General features: G+C 49.4%; 1 protein-coding gene across 3 annotated transcripts in view; it reads right to left on the reverse strand.

Moving 5' to 3' along the window:
- Window positions 1-25,749, reverse strand: part of DUSP22 (dual specificity phosphatase 22) — a 64,582-nt gene that overhangs the window by 23,103 nt on the left and 15,730 nt on the right. For 2 of the 3 annotated variants that reach the window (XM_082637917.1, XM_082637916.1), the window contains exon 4: window positions 6,733-6,782. In XM_082637917.1, the coding sequence (XP_082494043.1) occupies window positions 6,733-6,782 (50 nt within the window). Of the gene's footprint in view, window positions 1-6,732; window positions 6,783-21,191; window positions 24,316-25,749 lie in introns of those variants that run through there. The other variant, XM_082637918.1, reaches the window with a different exon arrangement.

Genomic DNA, 25,749 nt, shown 5'->3' on the forward strand with positions numbered 1-25,749 from the left:
TGCAGGCTGCCCGTCCACCCTCTGCCTCGTGGTTTCCCCTGCAGACACGCCAGAGGGTGGGCAGGTTTGACTGTAGGTCCAGGACTAGGCAGTTCGCCCAGGACCCAGGCTCATCTCAACTGCAGGCTGGTGGCCGAGGGCACACGCCTCCGTACCCTAGGCTGTGGCCACACTGCAGTATCCAAGGGTCCCCAAAAGGCCTCTCCACGCCTGCAGCCCACGCTCTCTCCTGTCCTCTGTGGGGCTCTTTCTGGTCCAGGAGAGCTGTGTCTGAGATGAGACAGGTGGGAAGAACACCCTCCCAGCAAAGGAAGAGCTAATCAGGAAACAAGAGACAACGGCCTGAGCGCGTGGGGAGCACGGACGGCCTCGGAACATACTGTGGAGGCTACACCAGGCGGGTGGCTTGTCCCGGGGACCTGTCGGCCCTGGGGAGGCCACCGACACCTTGCAGAGATGACAAGTGAGCCCCTTTACTGAAACCCCAGGGTGGGAACCTCTTCTGTCTGCCTTTCACGCCTGCATGTCCGAAACCACACGCAGGATGAAACCCAGGTCCTAAATAAGGCGTGGTGCCGGGTTCAAGGGTCAGTTTTGCCACATCTCAGCATGAGAGACTGAGGTGGGGTGTGGTCAGCAGGGAAACATCTAAAGTGGCCACAGCCCAGAGCGTGTGTGTGAGGGGCCCCCAGACAAGGAAGCTGTGAGGAGGGTCTCCCCCCAGCCTTTCCTCTTTCGGCTCTGTCTGCATCAGGCGTCAAGTCCAGGAAAAACCCACCGATGGCTCCTGCCCGTTGCTGTGTTGGGACAAGGGCTCCGGCCCAGGAGCTTAATGATGCCCACGGAGGGCCCGCTTGGAGCCCCACCTCGAAACCTGACTCACCGGCAAGACTGGGCACGAGGCCAAGCCGGACAGACACTCCTAGAAGTGCCTCTTCCAGGGAAAGCCAGGAGGCAGGTGCGCTCAGTGCTCTTGGGGTAGGTTATTTCCAGGGAAGCTTGTGACATAAGCCCTGGCCCGGTCATCACACCCCCTCCTCCACAGTGGGAAATACCCGGGGCTCCGGGCCGCACGTTGCTCAACCCTGGATCAAAGCAGAAGCCCAGAGGGAAGCACATCCGCCACAGGCTGTTTCACTGAACGCCGGTTCCCTATTCCTGATCTTCGTGCTGTACCTTTACTTCCACACAAAGACACGCGGGCAAGCTCTGTCGGAGGGCAGCCAACTGGGCGCGTCCACAAGGACGCGCACCTACACGCGCGCGTGGCTGCCAGCGTGCAGCTGCCGACAATCGCCTAGAGCACGGGGGCCGGGCAAGAGATGCCCTTCCGTGGGGTTGGTACACAGCCCAGCAGCTGTGCCACTGTCCCTTTCTTCCTCCTCCCCAGTCTGTGCTGGCCCTCCTCACTGGCCAGTGCATCCCAGCCCGCCCTCTCCATCCAGAGGCCAAGAGCAGGACCAGCTGGGTTTTCCTGACCTTTGGGGAAGGATGCTGGACGAATCTAGCAAAGCTACACCACATGACGCTCATTCTTTGAGTTTGGACAATCTCTTCTTACTCCAAGACTGCAAGACTTGGAGGCTGTGGTCCCCACTGTTGGGGGGTCTGAGGCGGTCCTGTCCTGCTGGGAAGGACTCTGCTTGTGGGAGGTCTGGCCCAGCACCTTGGGGGGCAGCTGGGCTCACCCCAAAGCCAGCAGTGCCAGACCAGGCTGCGCTGACAGCACAAGCCACAACAAGATCCAGGCCACTTCTCCTGCCCCTCATCAGAGTATGAACATGTGTGTGTACGTGTGTATGCACGTGTGTGCAGTATGTATATAGGAAAGCAAAGGAGAAAAAGACCAGGAAAGGCCAGCACCCTTAGGGGTTTTTTCCCTCAGAAAAGAAAAAGCCTATGGGTGGAGTGTCCTCTCTGGGCGCAGGCTCTGGGGGGTGGGCTCAGATCAGAGAGCTGTTTCCCTCTGGGCAGAGTCGGTCCAGCCCCCCAGGCCCTGCGCTGACCGGGCAGCTCTCACTGCAGCCGAGGTGAGCGGGAAGGAAACTTCCTCTCCCGGAGCAGACTGCACGCAGCCTTCGGCACATTTATGTCAAGGCTTCCGCAACGTTTACATTTCCTGCACTGTCAACATTGAAAGAGAAATTGCGGGGAAAATGTGTTCTGTACTTTTCATTTTGCCAAACAAGGTCATTTTAAAAACAAACAGAAAAACATCCCCTCTCTACCATCTACAACATCATTTTACAAAGAACAGTTCCACCCCAAAAAAGCAAGGACGACATAGTCTAAGACTAAAAAATAGGTTTTTAAGTTGAATAAGTGAAGTCTTATGAAAAACGCAATACACATTTTCCACATATTTCTCATTTCTGCGACTGCAAAGTCCTCAGGAGTCATGTGTGTGCAGGTGTGCATGTGCATCTTTGTCTGGAAGCAGGACAGAGCACATCAGGGCCCACTTAGCTCTGATCTTGCAAAACTGCTTTTTAATAATAAAAATAAAGAAAAATGTAAATGAGAGAAAAAGAGAGCTGGAAGTACAGAAGACATGAGCTAAACTAAAGAAAACACACACAAGAAGACAGGAGGTGGAATAAAGCAAGGAGGGTTTAATGCAAGCTCTCTGCATTTCTGGTGCCTCTTCTCTCCACAAAAACCCCAGGAACCTGAGACCCTGCTCGACTCTCAAGCCACTGTTGTCAGCAAGTTTCTGCTGCGAAGATGCGATGCTGCAGCTCCACAGAGAAGACAAAAAAGATAACCCTTCCCTTATGGTGTCTAAATACAAATACCAATCTGATAACTATTAAACTAAGAATGAATAAAATAAGCTGCGATACCTCCAACCATTCACTCTCAAGATACGTTAACACTCCTTTCTTGAAGAGGCAGGATATGGAATCTGATTCTTTGGAGACACTTAGTGTCTTTACACACTTGCACTACCTCACCTAATGCTACAGAAATCGTGTGAGACAGGTATTTCACAGGGGAGACAAGTGAGGTTCAAATGACTTGCCCAGGGAAGCACAGACAGAAAGCAAAAGCAAAAATTTCCAGAAGCCTCAGTTCACTCAACCACTGCACGTCTGCCACTGGCAGAAGGGGTGTGCATTTGAAATAAACCCAACGCCACCTCCAATTCTGCAAATCACACAGAACGCGTCAGCCTGGGGTCTGTGGGGTTGTCGCCACTGTGAGAAGCTGGACTTCCACGTGTCCTGACTTTGTGAGGCGGGGCGGTAGTGGGGACCAAGCTAGAATCCTGATGTGTGACTGTTGTCTCCAGCCAGGGTTCTGCATTTCAAATTCCTGGAAGATCGGAGGGGAGTTTGCGAGGCGTTCGGCCAAGACAGAAAACTGACCTTTCGGGCGCGTCTGCGGTGACCGAACGCAGTTAGTCCCCAGAGGTCACAACCCTCTTACTAAGCATAATTAGCAAGAAGAATTCCTGCTGGTATAGGGATTTGTGGGGAAAGTGTTAGGATATAAAACCTTAAATTATGTCCAAAGTTGGAAATAATTTTTAAAATCTTTAACTAAGTTTAAAAAATAAGCAATACAGTTTTCTAGAATTAATTTTTGTCATTAAATATAGGAACTCTTAGGCACCAGGAAGTCAAAGTTGCTAGACTGAAGGACGCCTGGTTCTAACTGGGTTTCCAGAGCAGTAAGAGGATTTGTCTCCTGACCATCTACATTGGTGGATGATACAGAAACTGAAGGTTCACGGTCAGCCTGCACATGCTCCTACTACTTGGTGAGTAATAAATACAAGCTACCCAAAGCGAGGTGGGTGATACAGAGAAGTCAAGAGTTCTGCCTGCCAGCGTTCACCATCTCACTCTATAATGAACGCATGCTCGCTGTTAAAAGGCAGGCTGTGCTTCCCAGTGAAATATCTGTAACAGGTAGAGAAACTCAAACTATTTCATAGGCTGTCTCTTAACATACGAAGTACCCTCGAATTCCAAGCTTAACTTCACGATCTCTGTAAAACTTCACTAAAGCAAGGAACATTTATAGAATCGTGGACATTTATGCACCTTACTTGTGTATAAGCTTTGCTATTACTAATGGATCAAAGATGAAAGTTTCCCTAAAGAATCACACTCGTGCCTCTGAGCACGACTGTCTTTCCCTGAGTTATGGTCTGGACCCCGTTTTCCAACTGAACCCGAGATCGGGCTGCTGCAGGGCTTCACTCACAATGGCAGCAATGGCCACTGCCCAGCTCGACCTGTCACCAGCCCCAAGCTCAGATGCCGCAGCACCCACCTGCTGGACCACACTCTTGGCCAGATTCAAGGAAAGGGTAAGAAGGCAAACCACACATCGTAACAAGACATCTGTACATACTTGGGACAGGAGAGAACTAGTTCAAATCTTAGGAGCTAGTCCTCTGGTCCCAGGTTGACTGGGCTCGGGGCTGGTTTTGCCAGAAGATCTGAACAGACCCAGGAGACGTCGGAAGTCAGGGGACCGGCTGCTGCACCCTCTGTCCCCATCCTTCCCTGGATCACACCTTCCCAGCATCCGTAGTGGGCCTCCTGAGCACCAGAACTACCCTTCCTGTAACTCTCAGGCCGCACCAATGCACTTTGAGTAAAAACACACTTATTGTCAAAAGTGCTCGGAGGTCACAGAGAACACTTCCACACACATGGTCTCATCTCCACAAAGCCTGGAGGCAGGCGTTTGCAGATGAGAGAACTGAAGCTCAGGGGCGTTAGAATGACGGGCCCAAGGCAGAGGGAGCTGCTTTTGAACCTGAGATCTCTGAGCGGTCTGGGTCGACCGCTCACTTGTCTGCACAGGGCAGGACCGCTGACTGCTGTCTTCACCTGGTGAGTCAGGGTCCTTGCCCCAGACGTGGAGCACAGTGCCTGCCTCCACCGAAGCTGAAGAGTCCTGGGGCGGTTGGAGCACAGTGGCCATCTGCCCTGACCACAAACACCCATGGGCTGCTGCAGTCGGATTCTTCGGAAGGGTCAGGATGCCAATCAGGTACCGACAAGTCCAACAGTATGTTAGAATTTCGGTTTGAGATAAGAGCAGAGCAACCAGTCTAAATACAGCCACCAAAACACGGGCCGAAGGTTGCCGTGGTCTCGAGAGAAAGGCAGTGGCTCGCTTCCTTCCGTATACACCATGCCCTCCAACCACTTCTGTTTCTCGACACGACTAGTAACCAAGGAAGTTCTCTGGTACTTCTTCTCCTTCCAGATCTAGGCTACTCCTGTTTTCCTGGTGATCCTATAAACTCTTCCCTCACCATCCTCGATCGTAAAGATTGACTTGTTCTGTGAAATGTGGAGAGCTGTTGTGGAAACACAGGCTCTGGGTAGGAGGTGTGGGCCCTGCGTCCAGCCTCCCCTGCCCCTTCCTGGTCTGACTCTACACCTCCTGCCCCTGCCCTCACCTGGACTCTTTCCCCCACCCGCCCATCTGCCTATAGCCTCCCGTTTTTCCAAACAGGTAGACCTCACAAAATTATTGCATAACCTGTGATTTCTCTACTCTCCAGCAGTGAAGAACCAAGGTTGGCTGACATTCAGTATTGGACAGACTTCAGAGGGGTATGATTGTATGGTCTGTACTTCTGACATGTAGGCCTTGCAGGCGATAAAGCTTGAGAACCATGAAGGTTCTCAATCCTGACAAGCCCGTGGACTCCCAAATTCTCAAACACCACAGCCTCTTCCCTGATGAAACGCAGCAACGTGTCATTCTGGAAGGGTTGTTGTGTCTGACCTAAAACAGGCAGCACAGGTGAGCCTGAGAGGCAGAGGCTGGGTTGCTGGACATACTGAAGAGCCATGTCCTCGGCTCCTGTGCCTCTCAGCCTGCCTGGTTCAAATCCAGGCTCAGGAAAACTTTCATCTAGTCCACGTCACCTCCAGACACCGAGGAGTGTGGTGTCACAGCTGTAACCTCGGTGGTCTCCAACCCCTGTCTCCCATTCGCCAAAGCCCAGTCCCACAGGTCTTATATGACTGTGGGGAATCTGGAAAGCAGAGCGACTATGAATCTCTCTTTGGAGGGACAGACAGAGCTAAAGCGGCACCAGACATGTATTCAGCTGCGGGGAGGAGAGGGCAGGACTTTCCTAACCAGAAAAACCTGGTCTCTCAACTCAGACCAGCTTTCCAAGGATTCTGTCCCTCGGGTGGCCATTGGCCACGTGAGGCTGCTAGGCACTTGAGACGGAGCTGGTCCGAATGGAATGTGATGTAAGTGTAAAAAGCACACCAGATTTTGAAGACTTTGTATGAATAAAAGGATATAAAATATCTCACTTTTTAAATGCTGAGCACATGTTGAACTGATAGTATTTTGAGTATATTGGGTTAAATAAAACATATTACTAAACTTATTGTCACCTGTCTCTCTTCTACTTTTTAATGTGGCTCCTAGAATATTTAAAATTATATGTGTGGCTTGCGTTTGTGGCTCATATTCTGTTTCTATTGGACAAAGTGCAACAGCTTCCAGGGAAAGGGTGAACATGCTCAAGGTTTGGTTTGAGGCACCCTTTACAAAATGAGGCTCCTCATGCACACCCCACCGTCAGAGCTGCACAATGGAAGGACCGGCAAACCAGGAGCACTGACCTCTTGGGCCCCCCACCTCACCGCAGGGCAGCAGCTGTGCATCGAGGTCCCTCTGCTCTGACGACTTTAAGTCCTTTATCTTTAACATGTCCAAATAATACAGAAAAAAACTTACAGGTTTTGAGATGGTGAATCCGCTGCTGGAATGCACAGGTATTTAACCCCCTGTGGAATGATAAAAAATAAAATAAGATAAAAAGATGATACTCTGTGGAGAAAAATATTTAAAGGAACTATTTACTCAGGTCAAAAAATAAAAAGTAAAAAGGAGAAGTTTTTCACTCATCTTGTATCGCCAAGGAACCGGAGGAAAACTCTTAGTTAAGTTCCTGGTCCTTTTCTATGACCATGCACACAAATATATTCATGCTCTAGTTTGTAGGTTAGACAGGGTTTATCAAAGAAGCGAGATAATTGAGTCCTTCCCAGGAAGTGTCTACAGGTTTCAAAACTATCATCTCTGATGCTTGTTCAAATACTCTACTCTTTAAATCTATTTCATTTAAGATCCTGAATGGCCAAAAAGGAAGCACTGATAGTAAAAGCCTTATCATGATGACATGTTATATGACAGTCTTAGGAGGAGGAGAGTTACAGTTTCACTGATGCAGTGGTAGGAGCTTCACACACTGGAAACAATTTGATTTATTTTGCTTGCTTTTCAGAAGAGTAAAAGTTTACATACCAAACTAATATGTTTTTAAAAGAATGACCCAATTTGAAAAAAAATGAACTTCACATTGTTCACTATAAAAATCTATAAAAAGGTTTATGTAAATTCATACTGTAAAAAATCATGCCAAATTTGAGTTTTAGTAAAAGCTTGGTTGCCTCTTCTTTGGAGGCATTTAAAGTATAATTCAGAAGGTCTTCAATGTCAAGTAAAAATACAAAGTCTAGAAATCTCAGCAAACTTTGCGAAGGAATATGGCTTCACGAAGACTTAAATAAACCACTTTTAAACCTTTCTCTCTTGATAGCCTAATCTAACAGGATCTAGCCACCGGGTCATGGATAATTAACGGGGGGAAACATTATCAGAAACTAGAAAAGTGACCGACCTAAGAGAGTCAGAGGAGGAGAAGTATGTGGACTCATGGTGCGGCCAACCACAGGTCCCTTCGCAGCTGCAGGCATGAAACTGTTACTTCTAGAACTCTTCGCGACTCGTTTGCAGTTGGTCATTACGCTTTGACTCCACTCGTTCCAGTGGGAATTTCTGTGCCGTACTTGCTAGCGCAGTCGCGTGAGGAACGTGTGGTCCTCCTCCCCGTTGTGGGTCCCACCTTCCAACCCAGAAGCTATCGAAACTATGTTTCTCAACCTCCTTTGCTGTTAGGGTGCAGACTCGAGACCTGGTTGCATCATCTGACACACCTACTTGAGGCAGATTTGGAAACAGGACACGGGAAGGGTCAGATGGGTAAAGAGCACCTGCTCAACAGGTGCAGGCGGTGGCAGAGGCGGGAAGTGCTGGGCGGACGCGGCAGCGGGTCGCAGTGGGCAGTCGCAGGTTGTGCACTGGGTGCTGTCCCTCGAGCTGCAGTTGGCAGCCTGTCTCTCCAGCTCTTCGGAGGAGAGACATGGCCCTCGGCTATTAACAAGCCCCTTTCTGCTGAAGTGCCTCAGAGTGGAATCTGTTGTCTGCAACTAAGATCTGAGTGACACCATTCCCCTTCCTGTCCCCCACCGTTATGAGAGGTCAGAAAAATCATTTCTCCTGCTTATTTCACACACACACACACACACACACACACACACGTATATGAATATATGTATATATATATTTTTCAGTTTTGAGTCAGTCATGACATCTTCCAACAAAGGCTCCTTTGGATCTCCAAGAAGATGGGTTTTACTGCTACTTGCCCGCAGAGGAACACTCCACGTGTGGCCAAACGTGCTAACACGCTACGGGTTAGCTGCTGGGAGAAGAACGTGAAGCAGCAGGCTGTCCCTCACTCAAGCTTCGCTTCGTCACCTCACTGTCTCCTTCTGTCTCTGTCCCCGTCCCCCTGGACTCCGGGCATTGTGCTCTGCTGGAAACAGTGAAGCAGCTGCCTGAAGTTCTAAAGCACCTCCAAACCCAGAGAGGTTTGACAGCCCTGATTTGAAGGGAAAGAAAATGGAAAAGGAAACGATACTGTTAAAAAGAGTCATTTCGCGCCTCCCCTCGTGGAGGCCAACAGGCTCGCTGGTGTAGACACACACCGCTCATCTTGTAATCCGCCATTGAAATGACTCATTTACTTTTTTCCTTTTACTCTTAAGTGAGAGTTGGTTGGATCAGGCCCAGAAGCTTGTGAAATACTTCCCTCCCACACACTTCCCCCAACTTCCTTCAGGCCAACCCTTCCAGAGGGACGGGAAGGGCTCTCAGGGCTCCACTTTCCCTTCTCCTGCGACTGGCAGGTGGAGCAACTTGTCAGTCAGCGATGCTGAGGTGGGTCCCTCTAATGTGGGATGAAAGCGGCTGCCATACTTTCCGACTGACAGCCCCTTAATTCTGCAGAATCCAGAACCTGCCCAGCCCATACGTCAGGAGGAGAGAAAAAAATGGAGAAAAGGAAGAGAAGGAGGGGAGGGTAAATGGCTCTTAGCTTATTGAGAGCGTCCACCACTGACGCCAGCATGGTGTCGGGGGAAGCGCCCTGCTTCTTCAGGGTTCTCTGGACGGGGTCTCGTTCCCCTCTGTGGTGCTTGGTGTACGAAGGGAAAGAGGCCAGCACCACACAGCAGGAGCAAGCCCGGAGAAGGTGGCAAGGGGTGTCCCTACTCCGTGCCTGCCGAGGGTGAGGAAGCACCTTTCGGCCATGTGGGTCCCCTCAGCCTCACTAGCTGGGATGGGCACGTGGCAATGACGGCTTCCCATCTGTGACGCGTTTAAGGAGGAACACAGGGGCTCCTGGCCACAAGTTTGGGGATCCCCTACTGCAAAGGAAGGATGCTGAAAATATAAAATATAAGATCATGTTCTCTCAAAGACAGAATAACAGCAATAATAACCTTCCCTGGAATGATGCCTGGCATACCACAGGCACTTACTAAATGTCTGTTGGATGATAAGGACAAGGTGAAAGTCAGTTAACATGAAGATCACATCGTAAGAATAGTACAAGGGAAGAAAAATATTGTGAAGTGCCCAGGCCTTATTCTGGTGACCACAAAAACAAGAGCCATGCCATGCTGGGGGCACGCGCGCACACACGCTCCAGCGGGATACAGCTAAGAAGCAGCTCACCGTGATCTACAATAAGAAGGGAACAAACTATGCAAATACAGTGAAGAAAGGAGTCAAAACTGTCGAAAAGGTTCAGTTGCTCACCACCCAAGAACGTCTACTTATCCTGGCTTAGTCATTAACAAAGCACAAAAAGTATCTTTCTTGGAGGCCACAGACTGCAGAACATAAGGTGCCTGAAAAAAGGCTTCAGATGCCTGCACATGTGTACGATTCAGTTAATTACTAATTCAGAAAGCAGCAAGAGTGCTGGCAGCGTGAAGGACCTCAGCGCTAATGAGAAAGCTGGACAGACTTAAAATTACTAAAGGACTGGGCTCTGCAAATGTTTTCATATGATGTGGAATAGAATTTTTCATCTACTTGGACCTAAACAAAGGACCATTCTGCTGGAGTTCAGAGAGACATATGTTTAGCTAAGTTACGGAAAGTTTAGCAAAAAAAATAAAGAACATCTTATTATAGGACAAAATTCTAGAGCAACCTGAAAAATTCACAAGTAATAGAAACAGCAGCAATGTTTTCCCTTACTAGAGCATTTGCTAGGTGGTATTTCCTCCTTCATATCACCGCTAATATTTTTTTTAAACCCTAAAATCAGTTATCTTCTTTGAAACAAAATTCTTACTAAATAAATAAAAATTCAGTATTTCCATGATACTTCAAAAAAGTGATTGTTGGAAAGCTAATTGACATTAAACTTTTACGGAGCTAATAAGTGTCGAGTTACAGACTCTCAACTTAGAGGGCTGGTCCAGGAGTGCCCCCTGAAGCACAAAAACAAGCTCAGTTAAGACGGCCATGGTTTCTACGAGGGGCAAAGAAAGAGCAGCCAAATGCTTTGGACTACGTGACATTTTGAATGGCCTCACATGTCCTGAGAATGGCACCAATGAAATGGGAACCAGAGGGAGGAAAAAGGCAAAAAACATATACACTAAATATTCACAATACCAAGTGACACATCGATTAGTGTGACATGATGTCACACTAATGTGACACAATGTAGGAAAAAATTAGGAAAATACAGGAAAGGTGGGATTTGCCAAGGAGCGCTTTTTGGATGAAGTTTTTGTTTTTGTTAGGCTTTCAAAGAAGCGGTAGTCATCACTTGACTGAAAAGAAAGTTTAGAAAGTATTCCAGAGGCTCTTCTTGAACAAAAGGTTAAAGCTTTCTAAGTCCGTATTCTCAAAAGTTCTAATAATTTTCAGTTTTCTGTTTCAACAAGCATAGTAACCACCAAGAGTCAGGTTTTTGCCTTTCTTTGGGTCTGAAACTAAAGATTACACTTAAAACGATACGTAGGCCAGTACTTGAGAAGCAGGGCCGAGGCTCTGATTTCAGGACTCGTGAAGGGATCACACTCTCGCTTGTTTCAAGGACAATTTCTAAAGTTCACTGTTCTTTTCTTTCTGAAACATCGTAAGTAAGAGTCTTCTGAAGAACCTAGCTGACGTTCTACTTTTCAAAGGAAAGGCCAAGCCCTTCAGAGCTGTCTTCTCTCTCCCAGGCAGCTAATGGAGACCAGTTACAGAAAATAACTCCTTTCTGCCTATTTACAACCTAAGAGGAAACGTCAGTAGGAGAAGCAGGGGCTCACTAAGGGGCCAGAGTCGGGAAATCCAGGCAGAAACGACATAATCAGAAACCTTGGTTTCTCATTTATCCCATTCAGTGCCAGCAGCAACTTGGGTGTGCATGGGAGGACCCCTGAAGAGACTGCATTTTTCCTTTGACCAGCATGTTTGGGGGTTGTACCGCACGGCTTGAGAAAATACGCTGAAGACCCCACGAAGAGCTAGTTTCACCACCTTCCCAAAAAACTCTGAGTCCAGAAAAGAAACATAAAATTAAAGAGAATTAAATGTGGCGACTTCCCTGGTGGTGCGGTGGTTAAGAATCCGCCTGCCAATGCAGGGGACATGGGTTCGAGCCCTGTTCTGGGAAGATCCCATATGCCGCAGAGCAACTAAGCCCGTGCGCCACAACTGCTGAGCCCCCGCACCCTAGAGCCTGTGCGCCACAACTACTGAGCTCATGTGCTGCAACTACTGAGCCCATGTGCTGCAACCACTGAAGCCCGTGCACCTAGAGCCTGTTCTCCGCAACAAGAGAAGCCACTGTAGTGAGAAGCCCGTGCACGGCAACAAAGAGTAGCCCCTGCTCACCACAACTAGAGAAACCCTGTGCAAAGCAATGAAGACCCAACGCAGCCCCAAATAATAAATAAATAAATAAATAGGACTGGAAATACAGTGTTGAAAAAAGAAGAAGTAAATTTGAACTGTCTCACACCTGATCAGAAGCAGGACCACAGCTTGTATACTAATTTTTAAAAAGTCTCTCTCACTTGAGACAATCACTCTCTCCACTTTTTTGGTGTGGTAAAATATACATAACATAGAATTAACCATTTTAAGTATACAGCTCACAGGCATTAAATGTATTCACATTCACATCCCTGCCACCCATCTTCAGAACCTTTTCATCCTCCCAAATGGAAACTCGGTCCCCATTAAACAATAGCTCCCACACCTCCCAGCCCCTGGGAGCTTTCTACTTTCTGTCTCTATGAATTTGACAACTTCTGCACTTTTATATAAACCTAAAGGTAGGTAAACTCTGCAAAAATTAGTCTGGCCACACTCTTAAAGGTCACATACCCAACAGATGGCAACTGCTGACGTGAAATTGCTTTTGGACAAACATACCAGGTTTGACAGCCTCACTGTCTGTTTCCAGGGCCCCTCCTGGCAGAGTCTCAGGGCAGAGATGCCCAAATCGTTCATGTACGTGGAAGCCAAGCCCAGTTCCTGGCACATACATTTTGATTAGTATTTTTCCTCGATTTAAGAATTTTCACCCAGTCAATAACATTTTAAAGGGGAAAAGTACAGTACAAAATTATATCCATAAAGAGACTACGTCTGGAAAACCCGATGTACGTCTGTGGACTAAGAACTGGAAATCAGCATAAAACACCAAACAGGGTAGGTCCAGAGGGTGAGGTTCCCGCCATCTCTCTTTTTGGTTGTTTATACCGCAGCAAAAATCTCAAAGAAACTACTGTAGAAAATCACCCCAGAAGTTAAATGCGGCCCTTTAGTTGTGCCATATAATACACGTTTTAAATCCAGGTTCTAAACCGAAGATGCATTTTCTTAACGTCCCCATTTGCCACTGATTCTTCCTGCATCAGCTAAATTTAGGAAACACCACCACAAATAACAACTTCCAAGAACTCTGTGGTGTTTGGTGGGGAGGGGAGGGGTGGGAAGGTCAGAGTGGAGAGACAAGATTTAGCCCTCAGTTTGATTTTGTGAGAAAAAATGCAAATGAGAACCCTCCAGCACCTGCTGGCTTCTTTCAGGTTAGTCAAAAAACGACATACATTTGACTCGTCAGGTCAACAGGTGGAGAACCCAAAGGCTTATTTTTGCTCTAACTCCTTTTGCTAACACGGGCACAGTCCGCTGGAGTGCCTCAGGCTGCGAGGGCGGGCGATGGGGAGGTCACGCCAGCCTAACCACCCAACCCTCTTCTGCGACCTGGGTTCTCTCTGAGGACCTGCTGGTGCGCGCGACATGACTCGTGAAAACAGGGCAGTTTCGGCAAAATCTCTCCAAATCGAGCAATTCTACGGTGTAACCTAATGGGCGTTAATGCTACACGACCATGTTGAAAGTAACCGTGAATGAAACACTCCTCAGGAGTGACCAGCAGTGGACCAAGTTTGCCTGTAAAAGACACAAAGGTGGATTTTTATCTGATCATGTGTCTCGGCTGGTGAAACACCCCGTCTGCAAAGTAAAACGACCCCCTCCCAAGCTCTGTGGCTCTGTTACGACCCCCCTTCCTCCAGCTCACCAAGCCCGGGCACCTGCTGCCTGAGTCCCCCAGGTGTCCTGCACTTTCCTGCCCACCCCTCCCCAGGCTCCTGTGGGTCCTTCTCTCCCTCAGGAGTCCTGAGGGGCACTTCCTCAGAAAGCATCCCCGTCCCAGGCTGACTCCAGCGATTTCTCTAACTGCCCCCCAGCACCCAACGGGCCGCACAGGGTGCCGGGGCCCCAGCACAAAGGACAGTAATTGATTGGAGGGTCAGTCTCTCCCTTAGACCCCAAGGGTGCCGGGGCCCCAGGAGAGAGGACGATAATTGATTTGACGGTATCTCCCTTAGACCCCAGTTTCCTTCAGTGCCTGGGTCCCATCTCATTCATCTTTCTTGCAGCACCCTAGCACCTCTGTCTCCAGAGATCGTCAATACATGGTCACTAAGTGAAGGAAGGGAGATCCACCTTTAGAATGTTAAATTCCAATGTGCCCCGAGAGTCCCGTGTCCAGGGGGGCCAGAGGTCCCTAGAGTTGTCAGGAAGCACCGCCCAGGGCAGGCAGGCAGGCAGGCCAAGCCGTCTTCAAGGGCAAAGTCTCCATCTGCAGGGTCCTATGAGCTCTAAATCTCAGCAGGATGCTGTGGCCGGTCTCACTAACAATGAAAAACTATTACTAAGGTGGAGGCTGGCCAGATGCTCAGAAATTTCCAGGAGTGCATTAAACTGGGGACTCAGTGGCCCCAAGTTTCAGACCCAAACCAGGCCCCTGGAAGCCGCTGGCTCAGTCCCTGAGGTGCACCCCAGCTACGTTCCCTGCCACCTGGTCACCAAGACCAGAGGTGACAAACAGGCCCGTGTGTGTCCGGACTCAGCCCGCCCGTTCATCTGCGTGTGGCCTGCAGCTTCTCTCAGGACACGGTGGGAGGGGGCGGCGGAGTGCTGCTCGGAAACCTCAGGGTCCTAGAAACAAACGTATTCATCATCTGGCCCTTGACAGAAGGTGTGCTGAGCCCCCGTCGGACAGTGACGCGTCCTATGGAGCTCATTCGGTAAATCACACATCGCATTTCTCTTCCACACATGGGATGTGAGGAGACAGCCTTGGGATCGCCTGATCCTAAACCATCACTTGTGCTTGGCTCTCTTCCTCACTCTGAAGAGAGGCACAGAGGAATTTCTCTCCAACACAGGACTTTTTTGTGTGTGTGTGGTACACGGGCCTCTCACTGCTGTGGTCTCTCCCGTTGCGGAGCACAGGCTCCGGATGCGCAGGCTCGGCGGCCATGGCTCACCGGCCCAGCCGCTCTGCGGCATGTGGGATCCTCCCGGACCGGGGCACGAACCCGCGTCCCCTGCATCGGCGCCACCAGGGAAGCCCCCCAACACAGGACTTTTTTAAAAAAGGAGATTTGATTCCACCTGTGAAGCACTGAGCGGTGGGAGTTCTAACAAAGAAACAAGGCGCGTGTTGTCACCAGCACAGACCAGGCTGCAGAGGTGTCGCCCAGGGGTTTGGAGGCGCCCAGCCCCTCCTCCACAAGGAGCTCAGCATTTGCAATGTTGTCTGCAGTCCCTCTTGCAGGTCGCCAAGCAAATGAGTCCAGACTCCCTCCCTCCCAATGGGACGAGACCTCCCTGCAGGCGAGTGGCCAATGCTGCAGATTCCACTGGGGCGCAGTCCTCCGCACTTGAGGAGCTTTCTCTAAGCGGCATTCAAGGTCCCTCGGGCCTAACATCACGTCCTCCAAGTGGGGTCAGACCCCAGAAATGGTGTGTTTCGAGAATGAAGCAAACACTGACCCAGAGCAGGGCACTGCCCTGCGAGACAGCCAGTCCCACGTGGGTGGGGTCAGGGTAAGGACACGCAGAGGTGAGATGCGGTGAAGGCCAGCGCGTGAGTCCGTGACTCCCGCTTCTCCTGGGCGTGAGGAAGGGCGCGCTCTCCAAGGCAGGTACGTGCAGATGGTCAGATTGCACTGGATCTCCCTGCCGCACGGGTCGCTGACATACCACAGTGTGGGGGTCCAACCTCCGACACTACAGGGGAGGGGCACCTTCCTTGCTCTCTACTCTAAGAGTGACTCTGCTCTGCTCAGTGTCCCAGGTCTTCCTTGAAGGGCGACACTTCACCAAGCCCTCCCTCCCAGAGGGCTGCCGCTGAAAGCAAGCTGACGGGCTATTTTCATTTTGACAGCTGCATCCTCTCGCAGTGGGCACAGAGAGGGGAGAACTGTGTGGGGAGGCCAGAGGTCCCTCATGGGGGTGGGCAGGACGTCAAGACAACTGGTTGAGACCACTGGTCTTGACGCCCCTGCAAGTGCAGGGGTGGTGGCAGGAGAGGGTTCCAGCGGAAAAGTGGGGAAGCGTCAGGTTACAGGGACACGGGAGGGGCCGTGGGAGAAGCAAACACTTGGGAAGGTAGTTCTTTGCCGTGAGTCAGGGTGCTCTACAAGGCCGTTTGAATTCAGTCCCTTTGGGTTGATCTGGGGATCTGGGAGTGTCTTCCACTTGGATTCCGTGGGGCTGGTCTGGTTACACAGGTAAGTTCAGGTTGGACCAGCTCCACCGTCGCTAGGCCCTGATGACTCTGAAGGCCGGTACAGTCGGCAATGACCTCTGAACTACTCTGGTTAGGAACAGTTTCCAGGACTGGAAGGCTCAAGCCGAAGTCCAGGCTCCACTCTGTCATCTGAGATGCCTCAGGTGATCACACAAGTCAGGGCAGCGTCCCTCTGCAGCCACTGGGACAATGCAGGGTGGCCTCTCCTTGCTCTGGCTCTGGCTCTGGCTCTGGCAGTAGTTCTACGGGTGATCTTCCTTTAGTTGGGACAAAGTCTGGGAAGCAACCAAGCCTGTCCACAGCTGGCCCTCAAGAAGAGGAGGATCCCACTCAGAATCCAGATGCACCCGTGTCCTCTCCGTCAGCCAGCCTCCACCCTCAACGCGGATTCAGTGATTTTCCCTTAGAAGAGAGCAGGGCCGCCTGCAGACGCCCAGCTCAGTCACGGACGTTGGAACCACAACTGTGCTCCTCGTGGTGACAACCGAGAGGAGAGAAACAATTTCTCACTCCAGGCCCGGGGCCTCTGCCAGTCCTGCCCCGGCACACACGCAAATGTCCCGCGACATCCCAGGAGTCAGAGCACAGAGAGGGGAAGGCAGGACCTCGGCTGCAGCGAGGCGATGGCACCAGCTGGTACTGTTGCTTCACACCCAGCTTCTGGAGTCAGGTTGGGCCACTTCCCTTGCAGGTGTGGCAGGCACAGGGCCCACTGGCAGTGCCTACCTGGTAAGGAATTATAGGAGCACCTGAAAGTGGCAAAGCTGCTTAGGGTTTTATAAGGTGCCCACAAGGATTCTACTTTGTCTTATAAGACGATTACTATGCCACCTTTCTTCTGGTTCACGCTTGCTGGAGACCCATCTCCCGTCCTCTGGTTTCTGACCTTGCGGTGCCACGCTGTGGAGGTGACTCCTCTACGTCCCGGTGTCCCAGTTCCGCCCTCACGATGTCTGCCCAGGATTTCCATAAAAGCTTCCCAGCAGTTTCTTTGGTATCTGTCTCCCTCACTCCATCCCACCCCCTAGGCAACATCTTGGAAAAGAAATGTGAATGAGTCACCTGACTTTGTTCATAAACCTTTGCTGAGTCTCTGCTTCACACAAGACGAAGCTCAGACTCCTCGGCTTGACGAATAAGACCTTTCCTCATCTTCCCCACGCCTCCTCCTCCAGCCTGGCTCTGGCGTTCCTGCCCTGCTGAGCCCTGTGCTCTGCACACCTGGTGCCCTGCACACACGCCCTCACCCAGAATCCTTCCCCCGCTCCAACTGCCCCTCCTCACCACCGCTACCCAGCAGACCCTCCTATCCTGGAGGGTCACTCCACACTGCCAGCTCTGTGGCGAGGCCTGGCTGACCCAGCGGGGATGGTGCCCCAGGCCCCTCAGCTCTGTCGTGCACTCGCAGCTCGTGCCTGTCTCTTCTTAGTGCTGGGCCACAGGTACTTCTCTTTGCATTTTATCCCCAATCCCTGCTACAAGGTAGGTGCTCAGTTAACACTTGCTGAATCTGAAGGAATAACTCCCTATTTAGCCAAAAGGAGAACTGAAGATGGCACCACCCTCACCCCACCACGCTGACCACCCTCTCACTCTGTAACCAGACGACATCCACACGTGTCCTTATTTCCCCCTTCCTGACCAGCCCGGAAGGGCTGGTCCTACTTGAGACACACCTCCCCACTGAAGCGGACACACCAGTCCTGCAAGGCTGCCTCAACGCTCCTCTTCACAAAGTCTTCCCCAACCCCCAGTCCATGGGCATAAGGACGTTGTATAAACAGACCAACTACCATCCAGCACTTACGGGCAATCCTGCTGCAGTGTGTCAGTGCACACTGCCATTCCAGCCGGAGCAGAGGGGAGAGACCACGTGTCACACGCTTCTCCTGAGACCTTGGTTTGGAAAGCCTGGCAGATCCTGCCACTAGCATATTCCCCGCTGAGGACTCTGGGAAGGGTCTGAGCTAGGAGAGCCCCCTCCAGAAGCAGCGCTTGGCGCCCATGCTCAGGACGTGATCACACAGGGGCGTCTGCAGAAGAGAGAGGAGACGGAAGCTCAGCAGGAGATGCTCAAGAAACTGGGACTTGACTGAGAGGAAAAGTCTAGGAAGAAGAGTGTTTTGCAAAAGTCTTCAGTTACGTGGTGGAGGCTGGTCAGTAAGTGTGAGAACTAGAGAGAGTGCCCACAGCTGAAGTGCCAGGAGCTCCAGGGAGCCGGGCAAAGGGAAGTTAACACACCTCTTTCACTTAGAGACAAGAAGCCCTGCTTTCCCGCCTGGAACCAATGCAGGCCTCGGCAATTTCAGCCCCTCTGGCTCATCTGCGCTGGAATTCTGGCTTCAGAATGCCACTTGTCACAGAAGGCCAGCAGCCAGGGGAGCTGCCTTCTTCGCGCTTGACGGCCCACACACGGGGAACTCAGACACAGCTGGATTTGAGAAAGAGCGATTACTAGACAGTTTTCGATATCTACCATAACCATTTCTATTTGAGTCATTTCTATTTAAGTCTGGGGTTGGCTTCAAAGAAATTTACCTCAACACATGAAAGCTGCAAACTTTTGGCACAGGAGGTGCCATCGATACTCAAACACTTTACCGGAGAGATGGAAACAACCGTCAACCTGAGAACGATCCCAGGTCGAACAATGATTTGCTTTCAAAGGCCCTGGACCTCATCAGCAATTATGAGAGTGTGGTGGTTTCTGTAATGCCAGTAAAGTAACAGAACTCATCCCCACCGACCAATCCGACCAGGAAACCCTGCCCAGTGCTTCAAGGTGTATCACTAGGGGATCTGTGAACCCTAAAAAGGACATAAACTCATTTAACTGAAACATTCAAGTAGAAGTACAACATAACTGATATTGAAAATAAAATGTGTATAGTTGAAAGGTGTGTCATGGGCTTTCTTCTCCCTTTGAAGATTAAGGTGACTACAAGAGATGCTTTGTATCCACTGCCCGAGGAGGAGGACAAGCATGCAGTGTGTCTGAGGTCACACATTCACACGTGAATCCATGGGAAACATTGTTAACAAACATCACACAGTCACACGTGAACCCATGGGAAACACTGTTACCAAACACAGAACCCATTCCAGCCAAGCCTGCACATCCAAATGCAATCTACCTGTCACTACTCCAGACACCAGGTGTGGCCACCTGCTTACCTTCCTTCCCTACCTCTCTTCCTTCAAAATGATACTATGAAGATACTCCCATTGTAGAAAATAAATAGAGAAAAAAGTGAAACTCATCCTTTCCACCCTCTTCTCCTATCCTACTGCTCTTTACCATTCCTAGGAGTCTGATGTGGTCCTTTCAAACTCTTATCTGTACATTTACACACTTATTTATGTACAGACAGGAATACATGATTGATATGCAATTTTATACAAATGGGATCATATTGTGTATATTATTCTACAACTTGCTTCTTTTGCTCAGCAATTAACCTTTTCCTGTGCACACATGTAAGCCTTCCTCTTCTTTGTGAGCTGCTGCAGAGTGTTTCTTTTACATGGATGTATCACAGCTGACAGGTACCCTTCTGCTGAATATGTGGGTTGGCTCCAATTTTTTGCATTACAAACAGAGCTGCAGTGAACCTCCCTGCCTATACCTGTGTGTACAGGACAAGGCATGTGGCTTTCAGCAATTCTCTTCCTCGTGCCAGGGCAAATGTGGCCAATAGCCCCTGTGACTTCAAGGTCATGGACAGGAGGGGCCTCAGAGTCCTAAGAGCTGAGCTGACACGGTCACCAGGTAGGCAGAAAGGCAGAGCTGGGTCTGCCTACGAAGCCTCCAGAGGAGGACAAGGTAACCAAGGTCTCCCTAATGCATCAGAACACGGCCCCAGTGCCCGGAAAGTCCTCCCAGCCTTTCATGATCCGGCCACAAGCCCCCGAGATCCGAGAGGATGTCTCGGCCAACCCTCCCGACCTCGAGCTGCCTTGGCTGCGGCCAGTCTTCTTTGAATTGGTCGTCCACCGTCCGTGTCTTAGACTGTGCTTTCCTTGTAGGACCAGGCTTCCAACGCAGACCAAAGGTAGATGAAGCACCGCTGAGAGGTCAGCCAGAGAGTCACAGAAGAGTCACGTGGTTGCAGGAACTTAGCAAGAGGAAATTCTGAACTGGAGGCCACTCCAGCTGTGTATGGCAGAACATCTGCACCTGCCCAGGCTTCCTGACAGTGGGGGGAGGGCAGTGAGGCTGCGCTGCGTTAACAGACCTCTGGCCTCACAGATCACTGGTGGTCAATATACCATTCTTGACACTGCTCTTCTTTCACACCCTGAAGTCAGCCACAAATGACCGAAGACATGGCCTCTCACTTGGGAGGGGAGCTTAAATGCACTCGGCTCTGAGTTTGTCAGCAAGCATCTGCAGAACCGGATCCAGGCTGAGTGCTGGGGAGAAGTCCAGGAAGTCCAACACGGCAGAAATCCACTGTCCACAGTGGCCTGAGACCAGCTGAGGAGCTAGACCATCAGACGGAGGTCAGACAGCCATTTGATGGCCTGCAGGGTCTGACACAGAGCATGCACAATTCAGGGCCCAACAAAGAGTGCAAACTATAAGTATTATAGGAAAAGGGGAAGAATTCCTGAGGTTGGAGGTCACTGGGAGTATCCTTCTCAGAAAAGGAGCTGGGCCAAGGTCTGAGGGAGGGGAGGACTTGGGTGGGCAAGAGAAGGGTAGAAGAAAGAAGCGGACACAGAAGCACAGCTTCTTAAACTTCAAATGCCATTTCACACCTTGGACTGGGCTTGTTTTACATTTAGGAAGCCAGCAAAAATTTTGAGGGTGAGAAACGGGGTGGGTCGCCAGACAGAAATGCAGCAGGGGAACGAGGTCCCTACAGGAGCCACTCAGGCTCTCAGCACCACTGTCCAAGCAGGCTGGGCATCTCTTGGAGATACACACCTATATGTACAGACACATAAATACCAGTAAGTATCAGAACCAGGAGAAGTGGTCAACTACAAATAAAACTAACAAAATTAACTTCTGAGTCTGGATACCTCAAGAAAATGTCTTTCGTGTTAAAGGAAATATAAAACAGAATCACCAGGAATAAATGCTGGCCTACAAAAACATCCTATTCTTGAAAACAAAAACAAAAACAAACGCTTAAATGGTTCAAAATACGAAAGTCACAACTTAAAATGGGAAGAATATCCAAGCCGAACTCAAGCTCAAAAAATCTATCTGGCATGCATGCAATGCCCTGATTTGAATATATGTATATAAACTATTTTTTTCTATTTAATCCTAAAATATAAATCATTTAAAAATTAAATTGTTTCTGTTATTAGCCCAGTGAAGGAATGAGAATACTTTTTAAAGCATTTTTATTAATAGTGAAAAATAGTTGTTTCCTGCAGGTGCTCTGGTTAAATACCCAACATGAAAAATGAAACAAACTCTGAAATTTTTACATTAGAAAGATAGACTTCTGGTTCTTTTTTCAGAGGAAGGGAGAAACCTTTCATTGCTCAATATTACTTCCTCAGCACCTACAACAACACGGGGTTCCTGATTTGAAAAAGCACTGTCTTTGTGACAGGACTTTTCACCATCCCTCAAATCTGGAGCAACCAGTAGGCGCTGAAAACACGGCTCACAAATAAGGAAACACTTTCAGCAAATGCAGGCCACTGCCCCACCCAGTCCTCAATGTGGAATCGGAGGAAGGGATTTTTCTCCCTTAGATGTTATAATTACAGATTTTGGCTTAATTCCTACTTGAAATTCATCTACATGGCAATGATTTCTCCCCTGGCTCTGCCATCTGCTAGCAGGTGACGTGAGCAGGCCGCCAGGTCTGGTTATGCTACAAAGGAACCAGGACACTGCTATCCTCCAGGCTGGGTCCCCAGGGTCCATGGGGGATGAGAAGGACCGATGTAATTCCGTGGAGTCAGGGCCCCACCAGAAGGCATATCCTGGTACTCTACTAGCCAGAACGGTACCAACCAGATTTTCTAAATCCCCAGTTGTCTCCAAAGGCCCAGCCAAAAGCCCAGCACCGCAAATGCCTCCAGACTGATGTGGTAAAGGAGGAACCTTGTTCTCTGAGAGTTTCCTGCCCTGAGCCTGATGGTCATTATTAGTAATATGTATAAAAGAGTTACCGTGTGTATTTTGTTTATTCACTGAGGGCTTCACCATGGCAGACACTGGCATTCACTTTATCTCTAGCACCTGTCCCAGGGCCCTGCATGCAGCAGGAGCTCAAGAGTAAACCATCCACTCCCTGCCTTCAAATGGAAGAATTGTCTGGACAGGGGACTCGACAGTGTGAGGAAGGCATTCACAGAAAATAAAACAAAACAAAAATACTGTTAATTAAAAGTAAAGAAGAGCAAGACTCTGTGCTGGTGATGGTTTGGGGAAAGAGGTATTTTGATACGCTGCCAGTGGGGGTACAAATGGTACAACCTTTCCAAAGCTGATGTGTCAATATCTACTAATACTGCTAAGCAAAGTCAGAAGCATCAGTCATGCTAGAAGAGGACCAAGGCAGTGAAGCATTCTGGGAAAATCTCTGGCCTGGGAGAGAAGATCCAGGTTTCCATCAAGCCATCTAAAACAGCTGTGGGATTGTGAGAGTCCCTTCATGTCTCTGAACTTCAGCTTCCTGTCCACATAGTGATGGAGTCAGGTAGGTGACCTCTAGGACCCTGTGCAGCTGGGATTTCTACGGCAAACAAAGAGCAGCAGCATAAAAATGGAGCCAGAGCTCCTCAAAATCTCAGACATTAGTTTAGAGCTGACTCAGGGAGCATGAGGCTCCTAAGTTTCTGCCAAGTCTCTAAGACTCTTTATTCTGGAAGATCTAACCCTCAGATACTCTTCTGAAGAGACAGCAATTGGAGCCTTGGACCTCTTTCCCTCCACTGACCACCTCGCCACAGCGTTCAGAGGATAAGCAAACCTGATCTCATCCACCAGAGAAGCACCTACGGTGTTGTGCAGGGCAGCAAGGCTCACAGAACTCCCGCATGGATGTGACAGGACTGAAACCTTTCTATTTTAGATAGTAACTACCTCCCCACTTCCAGCCCAGCCCAGCCTAGGGCTGCCCAGAGAAAGTTAGGGCCTGTTCTATAAACACGCATGGCTTTGAAGATCTCCGAAAGGTCGCGAGGTGCCAGCTCCCTCCTCTCCTATCCCTTATCCCTCCACCCTTTATCAGGGCCCTGAACCCATCTGCCCCCTCACCTCATCCCTGCCCTGCTTCCATCCAAGGATCAGGGCCAGCAAAACATGGAGCTGCTGAAACATAAAATCTATCCATTAATTCCGTACTGACTCCAAACAAGTAATTTCCCTGACTCATCTCAGGCTGGGTGAAATTATGGCTTCTGGAACTGAGTTTGAAATTTAAGAGAGACAACTGCCTTTATGCATCAGGCAGAGGTCTGGAACAAACAAACAAAGGTCTGGAACTTCTGGAACCCTGGCGAACTTCCTCGATCCCAATCACTTAAGGCAAGCACGCCCGATCAAATAACCTTTGATGCCTCAGTTTTCCCCACTTGTGCAATCAGAGAATCTATTGTTTTAATTTTTAAACTAAGAATATATTCATGAATTACTTGTGAAGTTAAAAATGAATAAAGTAAGAGGGGCAACGTTGAAGTATGTCATGCTATAAGACGAAGGTCTAACCCTTAATAAAATGAAATCACAGGAAAGTACTTACTATCAAGAGAGGTAATAAAAGCACCCAAAGGCTGAAACAGGATGTTGCCAAATAAAAGCAGTCCCGTGGGGAAAAGGCAGTAGATCTGGTACCTGGAGGCTCGGACCTCTTTCCCTCCACTGACCACATCACCCCAGGGCTCAGAGGATAAGCAAACTTGATCTCATCCATCACAGCAGCACCTCCAGTGTCGGGCAGGGCAGCCAGGCTCACAGAACTCCCACGTGGAGGAAGTTCTGTGAGCCTGAAGACCTGGTATGTGCACGGAAGCCGCAGCGTGGACGGATTTCGGGGCCGTGTTCCTACCTGACAACGTGTTGTGCTGAACAGGGCAAAAGGGTGCGAGGCAGCCTAGAGGGAGAGGGTGGGGAGGACATCTATGCAATTTATTAAAATAAAGGAAACCTCAAGCCTCATCTTGTGATTTAAGAGGAAGTAAATCATGACCAGTTTACATTTAACTTATCATCTAGGCCATAGCCTGGCTATATGTTTAATATAAACTATTGTTGGTATATGACACATGGAGTAGCTGTTTTCAAGGGCAACGTCAGGCTCCAGAAACAGGATGTGTTGTTGTTGTGGTTCCCAATAAGATCATGCTGCAGCGCACAACAGCACCTTAACAGAACCCATGAGCTGAAACAACAGAGGGAAGTGCAAGCCCAAAAGTCTGGAGAAAGGAACACAGGTTTGCTCACATCCCACCGTCCTCTGTATGGTGATGTCAGTAGAATCACTTATTACTCCATATCCTCATTTATTTGAAACTGACTGAAATCTGGCAGTTCTAATGGCCACGTAAAAGAGAGAAGTTTGAAATAAAAATATATTACCTACTGTTGTGTAATATCAACTTAAGTGTAAACTGATTGAACTAGGATTATTTCTTTCAGAACAAGCCACACCTCCCTCTCCAATACCCAACCCTAAAATAGAAAAACATACACATCACAACCACATTCGTATTATTTTCTAAAAAGAGGTAGTTTGGGCTCTGTCAAGGCTAATAAACAGAAATATATTTTGCTCCCAGCCAACAGCTCAAACCGTCCATTAGGGTAAAATTGAAGATGCTTTTGGAATTAGTGTAAAGGCAGACACACCCTGTTTACTTTAAAACCTAAAACACAACAACAGCTTCTGCACTGGCAGCCTGCAGAGAGAAGCCCCGGAAAATCTGCAGGGACAATTTATCCTCTATTGCCTTTTTTTCCTAGTAAATAATTGAGCTTAAATGGAAAAAATCAGGAAATGAGCAGCCTGAATCCTTCTGGATTCTAAAACGGGAGATAATCTTGAAAGGAATTAAAATAGGTTTTAAATGTCCTTAAAATCCAAAGGGAAGGGCTTCCCTGGTGGCGCAGTGGTTGAGAGTCCGCCTGCCGATGCAGGGGACGTGGGTTCGTGCCCCGGTCCGGGAAGATCCCACATGCCGCGGAGTGGCTGGGCCCGTGAGCCGTGGCCGCTGAGCCTCCGCGTCCGGAGACTGTGCTCCGCAACGGGAGAGGCCACAACAGTGAGAGGCCCGCGTACCGCCAAAAAAAAAAAAAAAAAAAAGCCAATCTGATTAAAAAATGGGCAGAGGATCCAGACATTTTTCCAAAGAAGACATACGAATGCCAGCACGCACATGAAAAGGTGCTGAACATCACTAATCATCAGGGAAGTGCAAAGCAAAACCACAGTGAAACCCCCTCACACCTGTCAGAATGGCTCTCAAAAAAAAAAAGAAAAAAGAAAGAAAAGAAAATCCAAAGGGAAATGCAGCATCAGCTTGTTCTT

Source organism: Mesoplodon mirus (genome assembly GCF_964341445.2).
Source record: "Mesoplodon mirus genome assembly, chromosome: 12".
NCBI lineage: Eukaryota > Metazoa > Chordata > Mammalia > Artiodactyla > Ziphiidae > Mesoplodon > Mesoplodon mirus.